This window comes from Megalobrama amblycephala, linkage group LG12 (assembly GCF_018812025.1).
Source record: "Megalobrama amblycephala isolate DHTTF-2021 linkage group LG12, ASM1881202v1, whole genome shotgun sequence".
NCBI lineage: Eukaryota > Metazoa > Chordata > Actinopteri > Cypriniformes > Xenocyprididae > Megalobrama > Megalobrama amblycephala.
In genome coordinates this window covers 1,038,994-1,060,000 of record NC_063055.1, presented here as the reverse complement: position 1 = coordinate 1,060,000, position 21,007 = coordinate 1,038,994, and the positions used below count along the sequence as shown (strand labels likewise).

The 21,007-nt window shown below is 33.1% G+C and overlaps 1 protein-coding gene across 2 annotated transcripts in view; it reads right to left on the bottom strand.

The window, feature by feature from the left end:
* fbxl17 (F-box and leucine-rich repeat protein 17) overlaps positions 1-21,007 on the bottom strand; it is a 262,981-nt gene that overhangs the window by 128,856 nt on the left and 113,118 nt on the right. The window contains exon 8 of one of the 2 annotated variants that reach the window (XM_048211227.1): positions 3,045-3,314. The exons of the other annotated variant lie outside the window; for it this stretch is intronic. Coding sequence (XP_048067184.1) covers positions 3,311-3,314 — 4 coding nt within the window. The 3' untranslated portion in view covers positions 3,045-3,310. Of the gene's footprint in view, positions 1-3,044; positions 3,315-21,007 lie in introns of those variants that run through there. 2 annotated transcript variants of the gene reach the window in all.

Below are 21,007 nucleotides of genomic sequence, written 5' to 3'. Positions count from 1 at the left end.
ATAGATAGATAGATAGATAGATAGATAGATAGATAGATAGATAGATAGAAATGGTCAGATAGATAGATAGATAGATAGATAGATAGATAGATAGATAGATAGATAGATAGATAGATAGATAGAAATGGTCAGATAGATAGATAGATAGATAGATAGAAATGGTCAGATAGATAGATAGATAGATAGATAGAAATGGTCAGATAGATAGATAGATAGATAGATAGATAGATAGATAGATAGATAGATAGATAGATAGATAGATAGATAGATAGATAGATAGATAGATAGATAGAAATGGTCAGATACATAGAAATGGTCAGATAGATAGAAATGGTTGGATAGATAGATAGATAGATAGAAATGGTCAGATAGATAGATAGATAGATAGAAATGGTCAGATAGATAGATAGATAGATAGATAGATAGATAGATAGATAGATAGATAGATAGAAATGGTCAGATAGATAGATAGATAGATAGATAGATAGATAGATAGATAGATAGATAGATAGAAATGGTCAGATAGATAGATAGATAGATAGATAGATAGAAATGGTCAGATAGATAGAAATGGTCAGATAGATAGATAGATAGATAGATAGATAGATAGATAGATAGATAGAAATGGTCAGATAGATAGATAGATAGATAGATAGATAGATAGATAGATAGATAGAAATGGTCAGATAGATAGATAGATAGATAGATAGATAGATAGAAATGGTCAGATACATAGAAATGGTCAGATAGATAGAAATGGTCGGATAGATAGATAGATAGATAGATAGATAGATAGATAGATAGATAGATAGATAGATAGATAGAAATGGTCAGATAGATAGATAGATAGATAGAAATGGTCAGATAGATAGATAGATAGATAGATAGATAGATAGATAGATAGATAGATAGATAGATAGATAGATAGATAGATAGATAGAAATGGTCAGATAGATAGATAGATAGATAGATAGAAATGGTCAGATACATAGAAATGGTCAGATAGATAGAAATGGTCAGATAGATAGAAATGGTCGGATAGATAGATAGATAGATAGATAGATAGATAGATAGATAGATAGATAGATAGATAGATAGATAGATAGATAGATAGATAGAAATGGTCAGATACATAGAAATGGTCAGATAGATAGATAGATAGATAGATAGAAATGGTCAGATACATAGAAATGGTCAGATAGATAGATAGATAGATAGATAGATAGATAGATAGATAGATAGATAGATAGATAGATAGATAGATAGAAATGGTCAGATACATAGAAATGGTCAGATAGATAGAAATGGTCAGATAGATAGAAATGGTCGGATAGATAGATAGATAGATAGATAGATAGATAGATAGATAGATAGATAGATAGATAGATAGATAGAAATGGTCAGATAGATAGATAGATAGATAGATAGAAATGGTCAGATAGATAGATAGATAGATAGATAGATAGAAATGGTCAGATAGATAGATAGATAGATAGATAGATAGATAGATAGATAGATAGATAGATAGATAGATAGATAGAAATGGTCAGATAGATAGAAATGGTCAGATAGATAGAAATGGTCGGATAGATAGATAGATAGATAGATAGATAGATAGATAGATAGAAATGGTCAGATAGATAGAAATGGTCAGATAGATAGAAATGGTCGGATAGATAGAAATGGTCGGATAGATAGATAGATAGATAGATAGATAGATAGATAGAAATGGTCAGATACATAGAAATGGTCAGATAGATAGATAGATAGATAGATAGATAGATAGATAGATAGATAGAAATGGTCAGATAGATAGAAATGGTCAGATAGATAGAAATGGTCGGATAGATAGATAGATAGATAGATAGATAGATAGATAGATAGAAATGGTCAGATACATAGAAATGGTCAGATAGATAGATAGATAGATAGATAGATAGATAGATAGATAGATAGATAGATAGATAGATAGATAGATAGATAGATAGATAGATAGAAATGGTCAGATACATAGAAATGGTCAGATAGATAGATAGAAATGGTCAGATAGATAGAAATGGTCAGATAGATAGAAATGGTCGGATAGATAGATAGATAGATAGATAGATAGATAGATAGATAGAAATGGTCAGATACATAGAAATGGTCAGATAGATAGATAGATAGATAGATAGATAGATAGATAGATAGATAGATAGATAGATAGATAGATAGATAGATAGATAGATAGATAGATAGAAATGGTCAGATAGATAGAAATGGTCAGATAGATAGAAATGGTCGGATAGATAGATAGATAGATAGATAGATAGATAGATAGATAGATAGATAGATAGATAGATAGATAGATAGATAGATAGATAGAAATGGTCAGATACATAGAAATGGTCAGATAGATAGATAGATAGATAGATAGAAATGGTCAGATACATAGAAATGGTCAGATAGATAGATAGAAATGGTCAGATAGATAGAAATGGTCAGATAGATAGAAATGGTCAGATAGATAGAAATGGTCGGATAGATAGATAGATAGATAGATAGATAGATAGATAGATAGATAGATAGAAATGGGTATATATATATATATATATATATATATATATATATATATATATATATATATATATATATATATATACCCATATATACATACACAAGATATATATACACAAGATAAGACAATAAATATATTCATAAATATATTCTTAAGATAGAAAATAAGAAAATAGCAGTTGAAGATGAAGAAAATGGCTCCAGATGAGCCTCATCCACACCTCCATCTCACCTCTGACTCTCTTCATATAAATATGATTACTGCACATAAACATTATGATGAATGAACCCGGACATCATAAATGCCTCCAATCCAGCAACATCTACACGGTTCCCACAACATTTAGCCGATGAGCGATTAAAGTTCTCCGTGTGCAAAACGCCTCTAATGAAGCCAAAACCACCCTGAGGTCTGAATGAGGAAAACCAGCCACTGAATCAGAGCAGAACTCATATAATCATCATGATCCATGAATGTTTTAATGGGAACCCTAAACCTGATTTATGACCTGAAGAGGGAAAAATCCCCTAAATGCTCATGATGATCCTGACATGAAGACAGACTCGATGTTTGTCAGCATGAGTCACTTCACATCATCTGGTTTCTGCTCTACAGGCCAAAATATCTGCTTTGTGCCAAAAACAAACAAATGACGGACTCAAAACAAGCCTGTAACCTGATCTGAGCAGATCCACCAGCACTGATACTGACTGAGCATGAGCTGCACTCGAGTCTGAAGCATCTGAAGCTCTTTTACCTGAGGATGAGGAGGACGAGGAGGTCAAGAACCCGTGAAGCACCAGCCGCCGTCACGATACATGGAGAGAGACACAGAGAGGTTTTGATTAGCGTGAGTTATGATAACAATAATGAGATATAAATATTCATGGGCGTATCGTGTCTCCCGGAGGGACGGTGATTCGTGATGTTGATTGTTAAACTGATAATCAGGATCCTCCCCAGGAGAACAGCAGAGCTTCATCGTTTATTATTCGGCGCTGTACATCATTATGATGCTGTAAGTCAATATACACACACACACACACACACACACACACACACACACACACACACACACACACACAGGATGGATGCAGGAGTGTGTTTTAGTTTGTAAACATACGCCGGTGACATCATCTACAGTTACTCCATAAACTGATAAACGCCCACTGATCTTCTGTGACAAATCAGACTCATACTGAGGGACATATTTTCGATCCACATATTGAAATATATAAACCATAAAGGAGGCATTATGAAGTAAGATATTATGAATAAAAATAGGATAAAAACATATTTTTACATATGACACATAAATGAATATATATTTTGCATATTATTATAACAATAAACACATAGCTCTGGTTTGAGCCTTTGGGGTCATTTTTTGGGTTATTATTCCAGCGTTTGGGTAGTTTTTGTGTTACCCAGATCCTGGGTCAGACGTAACAACCCAGCGTTTGGGTTGTTTTTGTGTTACTCTCATGTTACCCAGATCCTGGGTCAGACGTAACAACCCAGCGTTTGGGTCGCTTTTGTGTTACCCTCATGTTACACAGATCCTGGGTCAGACGTAACAACCCAGTGTTTGGGTTGTTTTTGTGTTACCCTCATGTTACACAGATCCTGGGTCAGACGTAACAACCCAGCGTTTGGGTCGCTTTTGTGTTACTCTCATGTTACCCAGATCCTGGGTCAGACGTAACAACCCAGCGTTTGGGTCGCTTTTGTGTTACTCTCATGTTACCCAGATCCTGGGTCAGACGTAACAACCTAGCGTTTGGGTTGTTTTTGTGTTACCCTCATTCTGGGTCAGAAGTAACAACCCAGCGTTTGGGTAGTTTTTGTGTTACCCTCATGTTACCCAGATCCTGGGCCAGACATAACAACCCAGTGTTTGGGTCGTTTTTGTGTTACCCTCATTCTGGGTCAGAAGTAACAACCCAGCGTTTGGGTAGTTTTTGTGTTACCCTCATGTTACCCAGATCCTGGGTCAGACGTAACAACCCAGCGTTTGAGTCGTTTTTGTGTTACCCTCATTCTGGGTCAGACGTAACAACTCAGTGTTTGGGTCGTTTTTGTGTTACCCTCATTCTGGGTCAGACGTAACAACCCAGCGTTTGGGTAGTTTTTGTGTCACCCTCATGTTACCCAGATCCTGGGTCAGACGTAACAACCCAGCGTTTGGGTCGTTTTTGTGTTACCCTCATTCTGGGTCAGAAGTAACAACCCAGCGTTTGGGTAGTTTTTGTGTTACCCTCATGTTACCCAGATCCTGGGTCAGACGTAACAACCCAGCGTTTGGGTCGTTTTTGTGTTACCCTCATTCTGGGTCAGACGTAACAACCCAGCGTTTGGGTAGTTTTTGTGTTACCCTCATGTTACCCAGATCCTGGGTCAGACGTAACAACCCAGCGTTTGGGTCGTTTTTGTGTTACCCTCATTCTGGGTCAGAAGTAACAACCCAGCGTTTGGGTAGTTTTTGTGTTACCCTCATGTTACCCAGATCCTGGGTCAGACGTAACAACCCAGCGTTTGGGTCGTTTTTGTGTTACCCTCATTCTGGGTCAGACGTAACAACCCAGCGTTTGAGTTATTTATCGCGGGCTTTTATGCGACCTCTTCAGGAGAGAGCAGTGCAGCTCTGTTGGTGCATGTCTCCAGTAAAATACAGATTTGTGTATGCTTTATTTTATCTAAAAATTCGTTATTGATTGCATGCGTTACCGCGTTCATTTTGACAACACTATATTACACATATATGTATTTACATATACATACATAATGAAAGTTTGCAAAGATCCATCACCAAACGGCACGTGTTCTGTCAGAGGGTTTGAATCTCATTCCCTCAAATTCATTAAAGTCTCACGGACGGATGACTGTAGAAACATGCTGATGTTCCTCCTGCAGATGACAATCAAAAAGCCTCAGAAACACTCCAATTAAGCACAAAACCACTAAATAAAACATGGGATGTGATGAGAAACGCACGAATGCGTGTGAAATTCAAATGGGCCTGTTTTACCAACACGCTGACAGATAACAGCTCATTAGACTGTGTGTGTGTGTGTGTGTGTGTGTGTGTGAGTCAGGTGACTGTTAAACATGTTAAACTGTATCTTGAATGGCATCATTCAACACACTGACTCCTGAACAAAATGTGTTCACGGTAAACATCAAATTAGACCAATTAATGAAGACAAAAGCAGAAGTGTGAATGATTTGTTTCTGTGAGGATGAGAAACACTCAGTCCACCGTCTTCAGTGGTCCAAATGCAGAGCGCCACTTTGATCTCATTTAAGCACATTCGTGTCAGCCGTCCGTCTGAGCATGTGACCGTGACTCAATCAACAGCGCCTCATAAAAGCCACATCAAAGCAGACGTCACTAAACCACACACACACACACACACATTATAACCCACAGTCCACTGCGAGACGACACAACAACACGACACTGAGCAAGACAAGCCGATTCATTAACAGCATCGGTGGAATTCCTTCCGAATGACGCGTGCGATCCGGAATGAGTCTCGAATGGGACAACAGCAGAAACGACCGGACATTAGACACAGTCTGATCATCTCACGATTACAGTCAGCTTTATGGAGGATGGATTTGGAAGTGCTTAAATATAATTATGCAAACTGTTTTTAACATTGATAATAATCATAAATGTTTCTTGAGCATCAAATCATCATATTAGAATGATTTCTGAAGGATCATGTGACACTGAAGACTGGAGTGATGATGCTGAAAATTCAGCTTTGATCACTGGATATAAATTACACTTTAATATATATTCACATAGAAAACAGCTGTTTTAAATTATAAAAATATTTCACATTTTTTACTGTATTTTTTACATTTTAAGTTTGACTGTGGCTGTTTAAGTAAGTCTGGAGCCCTGAAAACACACACATACACACACTCGACTTTGAGTATCTGGAAGTCTGAAAGCATCTCATACTGTAGAAGCGTGACGAGGACTGTGACCAATCCGATTCGACAAGCTAGTAAGAGACACGATTTCTTGCAATATGATTCAATCAGCAGAACAGTGTGACTAAATCTGATCTGATTACACATGTGACTTCTGGACAAAACAACAAGATCATGCACAGCAAAAACAGAGTTAAATTAACTCTGCTCAGAGTACATATGGTCCCTCTCTAAATAGTGTTAAAATAACACTGAAGCAGAGTTAAAGTTAATGAGAATGAAGCAATTAATTATGTGATGATTGTGCATTAGTGATGAACGCCTGCTGTTAACAAGCAGAATCACTGAAGAAAAGAGAATCAACTGACTTCAGTCACAGGCTTATTAATTGCTTAATTATCTCATTAACTTTAACTCTGCTTCAGTGTTACTTTAACACTCTGAGGTCTGAGGTATCGCTGGCGATACCACCGCGTTTTTTTTCTAAGCAGTCTGAAAGAGACTCAAAATACTCTGTCAATGTTGCACATACAATTAAGAGCTATACACCATTTTAATCTGTGGAATATCTTCTTTTATTTGTGCACACTCAGAGTAAAAACAAAATGTTGTGCTTTTTGTAAAATAAAGAAAACTAACATGATGCGTGATCTCTCGTCTCCCTCTGAACGAAGTCCAATCTGATAGTTCTCAGAAAATGAATTGTAACTTAGTGAATACTAATCACAAAAAAATGACACTTATTTCTAAAGAAACGTTGAAATGTCAGGTTTTAAATCATGTAAGTCAAATCGAAAACAAATATTCTGTGTTTATGTAATCTGTATGAAAAGAGAACCATGTCAGAAGTCTGTGATTCTGTGATAATGTGGCCACGCCCACGGAGCCAGCGCTATTCAGACGCAAATTCTGAGGCAATGCATGCATACATCATCTCAATCGTGTATTTATTGTCTTGAAAAGTGTTTTGAATAGCCATAGTTAGCGATCTCTGGCCTCTGTTAGTTCAGTTAGTTCCTGGATTGCCTATTCTTCTTTAGCAGGCATTTGTGGACTAAAGGTGCACAGAGCGCCCTCCGGCTGCAAGTATGAATTGAAAACACAGTATCCAGCGCTCATAGTAATGACAATAAATCCTGAATAAATAGGCCTATTACTCCTCTGTATAGAAAATTGACAAACATTTGAGAATCAATATTTCTCCAAATGTGCATGCTTTTAAGCTAAAAGCCTATATGAAATGCCATAGAGGTAACATAATTGTTCAGACACTTTGCATTACAGAAATACATTATATTTTAAAGTATATAATAGAATACCATTATTTTAAATTGTAATAATATCTCACAGTATTGCTGTTTTTTCTGTATGTTTGATTTACACCATGATGAGCTTGAGACATGATCACAGAGGGTTTTTTCACAGCCTATCTGACTGAAAGAGCTCATTATGCGATTCTTTTGTCTTCTCAGGTGTAAATGACCCATTATTCATGATGATTCACGCCTCCACACATACTGTGTTTCTTGACCAAAGATGTTTTAGAAAATTTAAATCTCTCTATTGTTTTATATGAAGGAGTAGGAAGGATAATTTTTACATAATTCTGAAGCAAAAACTCTAGTCTACAACCTCCAATACCCAGAAGTCTTGTGAACACAGATTTAATATACTTTTTTTGGCCTTATTTCAGTGACTTAAGTTTTTTGTTTTTTCAATAACCACGCATAAACATTATTCCTTCAAAAACACAAACATGTACATACATGTTCCTCACATATTATTGTAGCCTAGTTTGTGCTGAATACAGTGTAATGACACTTTTGTCATTAATATGTTTATGAACAACTGAAAAAAGCACAAATGTCAGGGCATGTCAAAACTTCTCCAGGCCCCAAATCAGTCTCCAGAGGGTTAATACTATTTAGAGAGGGACCATATGTACTCTGAGCAGAGTTGATTTAACTCTGGAGATTTTACTGTGCGCAAAAAAAAAAAAAAAAACACTGAACCACCCCTTTAATTCATTTATTTGAGTTAAAAATTGACTTTTATTTTGACAGGTTGTACTGAAGATCTTTGAGTTTCAGAGTGAATTTGATTTTTCTCAAATAAAATGATGAAATGATCATAAACATACAGAGAATGCTTCATGTGTTCATGTCTTCAGATAGTGAGACGGCAAACGTTGAAAACTGTCGGAAAACAAGCAGATATATTTATACAGCAGTCGTTTTGCGCTTCTGAGACAATCAAAATGAACGAATAGAATTAAACCCAACACACACACACACACACCAATATCAATCAGAGCAATAATTCCCAGTACAATTATGAGGAACATGGATGCAGATATGACACAGAACACAATGATCCCATTTTCCCGCCGTGAGGAATGTGATGGGAACAAAATGAACATTATGACTCATTTGAGTCTCTTTGTCTGAGCTGCATTAATTGAAGACAACTGCTGTGACCTTCTCAACACAATTACATCTCCATCGCTGCAATTAGACACACGTCAGCAGAAACACATGAACACGGCACTGTTCGCTTCCCACAATCCCTCACAGACACAAACGCTTCACATCACTAACTCTAAAGTTTGGAAACGTCTTCATTCACATCTGCGTCCATCAGACAGACAGCTTGTGCTCCGGATGATGTTTAATGATCTGATGGAGGTCCAATAAATCCATTAGACTCCATCTTTTACTCTTCCTGTTGGACTGATGTGGCCATTAAAGTACCGACGCGGAACAACAGCTCTTATAAATAGATGCATCTGCCCTAAATGAGCACGTGAAGTGATCCACGGAAAACAGAAGAGAAGATGATGCAGCAGATCTCTCACATGGACACACACGGAAACGGATCTATATTAGTGAACGATTCAGAAACGCGGTACACAAACTCAAGTAATCTCTGACGCACATTAATATCTGTAACGGGACATCATCATATCTCGAGACGTAATTGAACTAACACAGATTGTTCTTTACCTCTCAAACACGCCTAATAACTCACTGTGAGTCATTGATTCAGTGAATCAACTCCAGTCTGATTCAACTGTTTTTAGTGATTCATTAAAAAGAGCTGCACCAACTGGGATGTGCATTGACTGATGATGACTAAATTATAAAATTTCATTAAAATTGTGATGAACTAACTGAGGGATTTATTAACTGTTCATTCGTTAAAGAATTGCTCCATTAGTGCAGTTGTTTAGAATGAATGAATGAATTAATTAATTAATCTACACATTATTATTTAAATTCTGAAATAAATATAAATAAATTACATTTTAATTTAACATAAATGAGTAATAAATGATTAAATGTATAATGAGTAAAATAAAAATATTATTAAAGTGTATTTATATTTTATATTATAATGTATAAAATATAAAAAATATTTAAAAAAATACATTTTAATGTATTATAAATTAATATGTAAATACATGTATAATAAATAAAATATTACTTAAATTTTAAATAATATTTAAATAAATACATTTTAAATTCATTAAACATGTGATCATCATTAATGAATTAATGAATCTACACATTATTATTTAAATTCTGAAATAAATAAAAATAAATTATTTACATTTTAATTGAATATAAATGAGTAATGAATAAATAAATCCATGAGTAAAATAAAAAAAAAATAATAAAAATTATTAAAGTGTATTTTGTATTTTATATTATAATGTATTAGATATAAAAAAAATATTTAAAAAAATATATTTTAATTTATTATAGATTAATATGTAAATACATGTATAATAAATAAAATATTACTTAAATTTTAAATAATATTTAAATAAACACATTTTAAATTCATTAAAAATGTGATCATCATTAATGAATTAATGAATCTACACATTAAATTATTTACATTTTAATTAAATATAAATGAATAATAAATAAATAAATGTATGAGTAAAATAAAAATATTATTAAACTGTATTTATATTTTATATTAAAATGTATAAAATGTAAAAAATAAATACATACATATTAATTAATTAAATATGTGATCAACTGAGCAATTAATTAACAGTTCATTTGTTAATAAATTTGTTCCGTTAGTGCAGTTCTTTAGAATGAATGAATCTACACATTATTAGTTAAATTCTGAATAAAAATAAATTATTTACATTTTAATTTAATATTATTGAGTAATAAATAAATAAATGTGTATGTAAAATAAAAATATTAAGTGTATTTATATTTTATATTAAAATGTACAATAAATAAATATAAAAAATATACATTTTAATTTATTATAAATTAATAATATATAAATACATGAATAAAAAGTAAAAAAATATTATTTAAATTTTAAATAATATTTAAATAAATACATTTTAAATTCATTAAAAATGTGATGAACTAACTGAGCGATTCATTAACATTAACATAAATCGTTAATTAATTGCTTGGTTAGTGCAGTTCTTTAGAATTAATGAATGAATGAATCTAAAGATTATTATTTAAATTCTGAAATAAAAATAAAAAATTTACATTTTAATTTACTATTATAAATGAGTAATAAAAATAAATGTATAATAAGTAAAATAAAATATAATTTAATTGTTTTATATTAAAATGTATAAAATATGAATAAATACATTTAAAAAATAAATAATTTACATTTTATTATAAATGAATAATATATAAATAAATGTATAAGTAACAAAATATTATTATTTTAATAAGTTAAATTAAAATGTTATCTAATTGCATTCATATTTTATATTAAAACGTATAAAATATAAATACATAAACACTTTAAAAATAATATATAAAAAAATGCATAAGTAACAAAATGTTATTTTTTACATTTTAAATAATATTTATAAACAGCTGACAGATTCATTAGCAGTGCATTCATGAATCAGAGTCAGAGTTGTGCTGATGTTGTGAAATATGCGCATCTCTCTGACAGACACTCGTCAGATCATCAGCTCTTCGCTGCAGCACATCTGCGCTCACGAGAGGACGGTCCAGATCATATCACCTATTTACAGCTGTGAAGAGACGAGGTGAGACGCTCCGACGCAGATATCCGTGTCACTGACCCGTCCCTCGCGCAGACGGATCTCACTCGTCCTCCAGGGCCCGGACTGTGAAATAGTTTCTCAGGAATCAGATTATAATGTGCTCAAGACTGCGAGTCACGTGACGGGAGGAGCGCAGGAGGTCCGAACATCACGACAGACAGAGGCCTGTTCATCGCCGCCGCTCTTACCTTCACAGACACACATCTGTCATACGCCGTGATGCTTTTCATTAAGTGACATTTACAAACACCCTGTTGAAATGAAGATGTATTACAGCCTCAGCGGGGCACAAACAGAAGATTGATCGTGTTTCTGAAAGTGTTCAGGGACGTCCCGTCAACAGCTCCATTAAAGCAGGTGCTTCACTGTTAGTTCATCATTAGAGGGATAGATCAGACCAAAATGAACAAATCTGTCATCGTTTACTCTCCTCGTGTCGTTCCAGACCTGAACGACTCGCCCTCTTCAGCGGAGAGAGAGAAAAGGGATTTTTCAAGAATATGAAGAGGATCTTTATAATGAAAGTGACTGAGCTCCAAAATAACAAAAATAAATAAATATGAAGTAAATTAAGAGTAGTCCATTAACCATTCTGAAATATGTATTGAATGTCACAATAAAATAAAAAATAAAAATACAAATAAATAAATAAACGATATTATAACAGTATTCCATATCCATTCTGCAATTTATTCTAAATAAGTCTAAATAAATTACCTAAAAATAAATGCATATATATATATATATATATATATATATATATATATATATATATATATATATATGAAAAACTAAATTATAATTTATATATAATAATTAATGTAATTAATTTTTTTTTAAAGGAAAAATATCTAATACCTCTGCAATATATATTGTCAAAATAAAAAATTAAATGAAAATAAAATTAAAAATAAAATTAAATACATTAAAATGTATAAATAAATATCCATACTAAGTAAAAAAAAAAAAAAAAAAAAAAAAAAAAATATATATATATATATATATATATATATATATATATATATATATATATATATATATATATATATATATATATATACACACACACACTTTTTTATATTAATATAAGTGAACAACTAAATTATAATATATATATATATAATTAAATAATTATAAAATAAAGGTCATATTATCTTGTGTTCATTTTAAAAAAAGGAAATTGTTTGCAATATATATTGTCAAAATAAAAATAAAAAATGAAAATAAAATTAACTACATTAAAATGCATAAATAAATAACCATACCGAGTAAAAAAAAATTATATATACATATACATTTTATATATATATACACACACACACACATACATATACATATGAATATAACAGAACAGCTAAATTTTAATTTATATATAATTATTTTAAATATGAATTTTAAATATATATATATATATATATATATATATATATATATATATATATATATATATATATATATATATATATATATATATACATTACCTATATATAAATAAGGTATATTACCTATATATAAATTATAATTTATATATAATTATTTTAAATATAATTAATATAAATAATGGTCACTATCTTTTATGGCTGGTTCTTCAGAGAGAGTGTGAAATCTGACAGAAAGTGTCAGTGAAAGACTGAGACGAGTAATTAATCTGAACACGAACCCTTCAGTCCGATCTTGACCCGTTTTAAAAGAGCCTCGAACACTGAACGTCTCTGAAGAAGAGTCACACGCGCCTTTCAATGAAGAAGAGCGCTGGAGACGACAGCACACTTGACCTTTATGACAGAACACAAGCGCTCCAATAATGACTCCTCACACACACACACACACACACACACACACACACACACACACACACACACACCCCGAGTCTGTCAGCCCGACCGCACCATCAAAACCCGTGATAATGAGAGCCGCTGTTCGGATAAACCTGGACGAGAGCTGCACAGCGTCTGCTCCTGCTCATATTGCTCCTGTCGCCGCAGGACAGGCCTGAGAGACGCTAACAGTGCTTCACGTTCAGGTGATCTGATACGGCCGCGGGCCGGGAAGAGTTTGAATAGCCATGGAGGAGCGGAAGAAGAGCTAGAAGCCAAAGCAAACAGTTATTACGGCTCTCTGAGGGACACAAGCGTGTGTGGAATCAACCTGAGCCGATCCACAGCTACTGAAGAACAGGAGATCACGAGTGTGGCAAAGATCATTAATGCAATACTGAAATCGACAACTAAAAAAATACAATATTATGTTTACTTGTCACATAAAAGACTAAATTAATAAATGACTAAATAGATGAATGATTCCTTTTTTTATTTAATCAATTATTTAGTAATTAATTTAATAAAACAATTTATTAATTCAATTTATTAAATAATTTATTCATTTTTAATGAACAAATTAATAAATGAATGAATGAATAAGTTTAATTAATTTATTTATTAATTTAATCATGTAATAAATTAATTAAAAAATATATATTTTATTAATTTATTTTGTCATGTATTTAATTTTTAATTTATTTAATGAACAAACAAATATACAAATGACTAATAATTAAATAAAATATTTAATTATATTATTTGTTCATTCATTCATTTTGTTTAGTCATTTATAAAACAAACATTCATTTAAACAAACAAATGAGCAATTGACTAATTTATTAATTAAATGAAATTGTTTATTTGTTTATTTTAATTATTCATTAATTCACTTATTTAGTCATTTTTATTTAATGAACAAACAAATAAACAAATTACTAATTAAATAATTAAATAAATTATTTAAATAATTAAATAAATAAATTATGTGTTCATTTTTAATTATTTATTCAATAATTCATTTTAATCATTTAATAAACAATAAAATGACTCATTTAATAATTTAATTAAATAATTCATTTATTTAACCATTTATTCATTCATTTTGTCATTTATTTAATGAACAAACAAATAAACAAATGACTAATTTAATAATTTAATAAAATAATTAATTCAGGTAATATATTAACTTCAAATCTCAGGGGATCCTCAAGAAATTATTGTAAATAAATGGATTCATTTAATAATTTAATTAAACAGTTAATTAAATATTTATTCATTCAGTGAGTCATTTATTAAACAAATTAATACATACATTCATTTTCTAATTTATTTAGTCATTTATTTAATAATTTAATAAAATAACATTCATTTATTTAGTCTTTTATTTAATAAACAAACAAACAAGTGATTAATTTATTAATTAAATTAAATAATTTATTTGTTTATTCTACTATTTATTCATTAATTTATTTAGTCACTTATTTAATAAAAAAACAAATAAGTAAATGATTCATTTAATAATTTAATAAAAATAATTATTTATATCATTTATTCATTTATTCATTTTCTTTAGTCATTTATAAAACAAACAATCATTTTTAATTTATTTAGTTATTTAATAAACAAGCAAATGACTAATTTATTAATTGAATTAAATAATTTATTGGTTTATTTTTATTATTTAATTTATTAATTCACTTATTTAGTAATTTTTCTTTAATAAACAAAGAAATAAATTATTAATTTAATCATTTATCCATTCATTCATCTAGTCTTATTTAATAAACAAACAAATAAATGACTAATTTAATAATTAAATACAAATATTTGTTTATTTTTAATAATTTCTTCATTTATTTAATCATTTAATAAACAAAAAAATAAAATAAATGACTCATTCAATAATTTAATTAAATAATTAAATTTATTTAACCACTTATTCATTCATTGATTCATTTTTTTAATTAATTCATTTATTTAATAATTTAATAAAATAATGTATTCATTTATTTAGTATTTTATTTAATGAACAAACAAATAAACAATTGACTAATTTAATAAAATAATGTATTCATGTAATAAACAAATATTAACTTCAAATCTCTGGCGATCCTTTAGCACAAAGACATTCGGCTGAAGGTTTTCCAGTGCTGCTTTTCTTCTGATGTTATGAAGGAACACGATCATAAAATAAACACACATCATCCATCATGAGGAGACGCAATCAGCGCTGTTACACAGATCACATGTTCAACATGTCAAATCATTCGACATTGAGTAAAAGGTGAATACTGCCAAGAATCTGAGCTTGAAAAACAACAAGACGTCAAACGCTCCAGATGCACTGCGATGTTATATTTCTATTTTCCTTCTACAAAGGATTCATATGAAATATATCCTACGTTTAAAGTAAAAACACTTATATGCTGTGGAAAGTCATGCATCCAATCCAAACCATTTAAGATCCCAGACCAGGGAATTATGGGACAGGACGGATAATGGACTATGAGGGAGAAGTGAGGGTGTGGAAGCCAAACACAGCAGATTCTGTCAATGTGACGATCGTGTTTGTGTACACAGGCCCATCTCCAGCCCGCGGCCCATCTCACACCTTCATCTGGAGCCGTTCCTGTCCCGGGACGGAGAGTTCAGCAGGTTTAAACTCACGCGCTCGCATCCAATTCAGACAAGAGAGCAGAAACGAGCAGACGTCAGCCTCCCGCAGTGACCTTGAGAGCTTCCTCGGGTCTGAGCGCTTAAACAAACTCTCGCTCTATCAGCTGATCAGACGCTCTGACCTTCAGCTCACAGAAAAACCTGCCGCTCTCAGATTCAATCAGCCTTGTGCTGTTTGAATGATTGAAAAAAACATACCAAATCATTCAGAACTGAAGAATCGCTTATTGAATTAAAGAGGTCATGTATTGAGAAATCAACATTTCCTTGAGCTTTTGATATATCAGAGGCCATTGTATTGTAAGTTTCAGAACTGAAAACGTCCTTGTTAGTCCAATAAAAGCTTTTATTGACACCAGACCCAGAGAACGACTCGACCCTGAATGTGCCTATAGATAGGTGAAACTCCGCCTCCACAGAAGAAATCAACGCCTACTTCATCATTGCATCATTAGCCCCGCCCACTGGTGTGTTAGTGAGAGAAGAGCGATACAGGACTGAAATAACATTATTATCCTAATGCAGGAATATGATTATTTATTTTCAACAATGTGAATGTCTCAGTTGAGCTTCATTTATTTGTATTCGGTTCATTTCACTGTGGATTCTTTGGTAAATCAATCGCATTTCGGCATTATCAGACTTTTACGATATGGACTCGACAGTAATGCAACAACATGTCAGTAACTGTGTTCATTCTAATGCCTGATCTGATATTAATGATTCATGTACAGTCAGATGATCTTTATCTGTGTGTCAGTAAATCAAACCAGCGACTAAACGCTCAACTTCACCTTGATTCTCTTAGTAGGACAAAAATCAAAGAACGCTCCCTTTACAATCGCTGGAGCTGTCAATCAAACAAAACTCTCATTTTATTCATCAAATCTCTTAGTTACATCATGTTTGCACTGTTTGTTATGATGAAAGTATTCATTAGTGTGCAGAAATTGACGAGATCACTGCTTTCATGATCTCAACATCATGTCTGTGATCAACTACATGTTCATCACTGCAACCTTTCATGCCACGATCTCAATATAATGCTTTTCACGATTAGATAACCTTAAGAGCTGTAATAGTAAAAACGTGCTAAAAGTTTTTGAGAGAGTAATACTGAGCTATTTCATATGCAAAGATGTCAGCCAATCACAGCAGTGGGCGTTTCCACTGAAGTCTCACAGAAGACACGCCCCTTAAAACAGAGCGTTCAAATCAGAGGATAAAATCAGGGTAGGAAAAATGCCTTTTATTTCTAAATGACATGTTTTCTAAATGACATGCCTTTTATTTCTAAATGACAATGTCATATTTCTTATGACAATTTTTGATGTAAAACATACATAAACATTATAAGTGCAACCCAGGAAACATTATAAAACAATAAAACAATGTGGTTTAATTAAATTTGCTTTTCTAGTTAAAAACTACCCAATTGTGGGGTTAAAACAACCCAATCGTGGGGTTAAAACAACCCAAACGCAGGGTTAAAACAACCCAACCGCTGGGTTAAAACAACCTAATCGCGGGGTTAAAACAACCCAATCGCGGGGTTAAAACAACCCAATCGTGGGGTTAAAACAACCCAATCGTGGGGTTAAAACAACCCAAACGCAGGGTTAAAACAACCCAACCGCTGGGTTAAAACAACCCAATCGTGGGGTTAAAACAACCCAATCGCTGGGTTAAAACAACCCGATCGTGGGTTTAAAACAACCCAATCGCAGGGTTAAAACAACCCAATCGTGGGGTTAAAACAACCCAACCATGGGGTTAAAACAACCCGATCGCAGGGTTTAAAACAACCCAATCGCAGGGTTAAAACAACCCAATCGCTGGGTTAAAACAACCCGATCGTGGGTTTAAAACAACCCAATCATGGGGTTAAAACAATCCAATCGTGGGGTTAAAACAACCCAAACGCAGGGTTAAAACAATTGTATTTTCATTAACTTTAAGATTAATAAATGCTGTAAAAAATATTGCTCATGTTAACTAATGCATTAACTGTGTTACATTATATGATTTATTTATTCTACTTTCTTACATTCAAATTTGAATTATAATTCTGCAATGAATTAACGCTGCTATTTTTGTTTATTACTGTGAAGCTGCATTAAAACAGTCAGTATTGTATAAAGCGAAATATGTAAATATTGACGTCAACCGTACGTGTAATGCATTACAAAAATATAAATCATAATGCAAGGCAAGTATGTTGCGCACTCAACGCTATTATAGTCTGTCTTTCAGTTTCAAGTCAGTTAGTTATTTGAATAATAACACTGGAAATCTGAAGAAAACTATCGCCCTCTAGAGTACAGAGGTTTGTAAAAAATCATAGTCCCCCTGTAGTCAATAATTTTATCTCTTAAAACTCATCTTTGATCACTAAAATGACATATTTATGTTTTTTTCCTTGAAAAAAAATTATTTATGCCTTAAAATAGCTTGAATGTAACTCTACACTTTGCCTCATTTAGTATACGCAGTTCTATGAATATGCAAATGAGCCCCGCCTCCACTCACACCAGCTCAGAGATCCACTCGGTGACGCGATTGGTTACAAGGTAGTTTGTGACGTCAGTAACACTGCGTTTTTGAGACTGTCTTTTGTTCACTTCACTTTGATTCAAACTTGATTTTCACCACAGGGGGATTTTAAGCATGTACATCATTCTGATCTTAAATTTTATTCACAACCCTGTTAAGAGACACACTCTCAACTATCAGATTTTGACTGTTAATCAGTTCTAAAACTTTTGCATTTCACCACAAATCTCAGGCGAGACGCCGCGCTTGAACCCGCAATTTACTTTTCTCTGACAAATTGGCTTCTCGGTCCCTCAGCGCTCAAGAACCCCAACAAATTCTCTTCATGTGAGATTCCCAGTGCACAGCTGCATAGAAATTAGCTTATTTCTGGCTTTCCGAAGAGCAAAAGAGTTTTAATAAGCAATTAAAGCTTTCAATAGCAGCTCCTAATTAAAGGCATGTTAAACAAACAGTTATGAATACAGAAGAAATATTGACAATGGTTAAGGTGACGCGAGCTCACGAGGGAAAACCTGAGCTTATTAGGAAGCATGAAATTAATTTCACCTCGGTCTATGAGAACTCCCTCCTGCGGCTGTATTTCAGGACGTGAATGCTACGGTCAGACTGTCGCGTCGTCTTCATCAAATGAAGAATGATTAGACGTGCTCCTCCTCCTGAAGAGATCCGCCATTTTAACAATGAATTCAGCCTCGTTACTTTCACTAAAAGGTGGAGGGCAGTAATAGAAGAACATGTGCATCACTCTAAAAAAACACTGGGTTGTTTTATTCTACCCAACCGCTGAGTTAAAACAACCCAAATGCTGGATTTAAAACAACACAATCGCGGGATTAAAACAACCCAAATGCATGGTTAAAACAACCCAACTTCTGGATTAAAACAACCCAACCACTGGATTAAAACAACCCAATCGCGGGATTAAAACAACCCAACTGCAGGGTTAAAACAACCCAACTGCTGGATTAAAACGACCCAACTGCTGGATTAAAACAACCCAATTGCGGGATTAAAACAACCCAACTTCTGGATTAAAACAACCCAACCACTGGATTAAAACAACCCAAATGCATGGTTAAAACAACCCAACTGCTGGATTAAAACCACCAAACTTCTGGATTAAAACAACCCAACCACTGGATTAAAACAACCCAAATGCATGGTTAAAACAACCCAATTGCATGGTTAAAACAACCCAACTTCTGGATTAAAACAACCCAACCACTAGGTTAAAACAACTCAATCGGTGGGATAAAACAACCCAATCACTGGGCTAAAACAACCCAACTGCGGGGTTAAAACAACCCAACCACTAGGTTAAAACAACCCAATCGCAGGGTTAAAAACCTGGATTGGTCCATTTTCAACCCAGCATTTTTTATATTGTGTATATTTTTGTGCATTCCTGGGTGTTCTTGCATATTAATAAAAGTTGACCGTTTGATTATTACTGTTGCCTGCGTTGTTACTCAAGTAATTTGTAATTTGGGTTCATTTAAAGCCAGCAACATAGTAAATATAGTAATTATTAATCATTAGTTGAGTTTAATAAAACAACACAGCATGTTGAGTCAAACATTTAACCCAACACTGGGTTTGTACAATTTTGACCCTGCATTTTTTAGAGTGCACTTGACAAAACTCAATATGACTGATGCATCACTTCAAACGTTCAGTGAACTCAATCACAAGCACACGACAGATTTATATCAGACAGGAGGCTGTTACATTAGATATAACGGCTCTCACACTCGGGGTAAAAGCTGTTTCTTGATATCGTGAATCATTGCTAATATTGAATCCATCGGGCTGAAGACGCATTTCAGAAAGTGCCCTAACGAAGAAATGAAATATGCACGAGACGCTGCCAAATTACACAAGCGTTTGACATTATAACGCGTTTGATAAATGTGCATCTGTGTATCGTAACCAGATCCATGTGTTGTGATAAATACCAAAAGATGCAGATGAAACCTCCCAGAATATGTGCCGTTCGCAGCTTTCTTATCGAGAATGAATTTTTCACTAAGTCATCGACGTGTTGGTGTTCTTGGCTCGGAGCGCACGCATTCCCAGCAAATGAATCACGCTCCATATTTCAGGAGCATATTTACTGTTGTTATCTGGAGAATCGCAAGGCTCGATATTTCATCCGTTAAACTTCAGAGGGACTGGATCCTACAAGAGAAAGAAAGAGCTGAAGTAATGAAGGACAAACACAGCGTTACGGGCCTCTTTGAATGCAATAAGTCTTCTGGTGGCGGGCCAGGGGAGCGCCGCTTAAGAACTGCTTTACCTTATTACATTAGCTATTTGCTTAGCAGAGCCTCTCATTCAGAGCGACTCAAATAGCTTTTACGCACGACCCGTTTATACAGCTGGAGC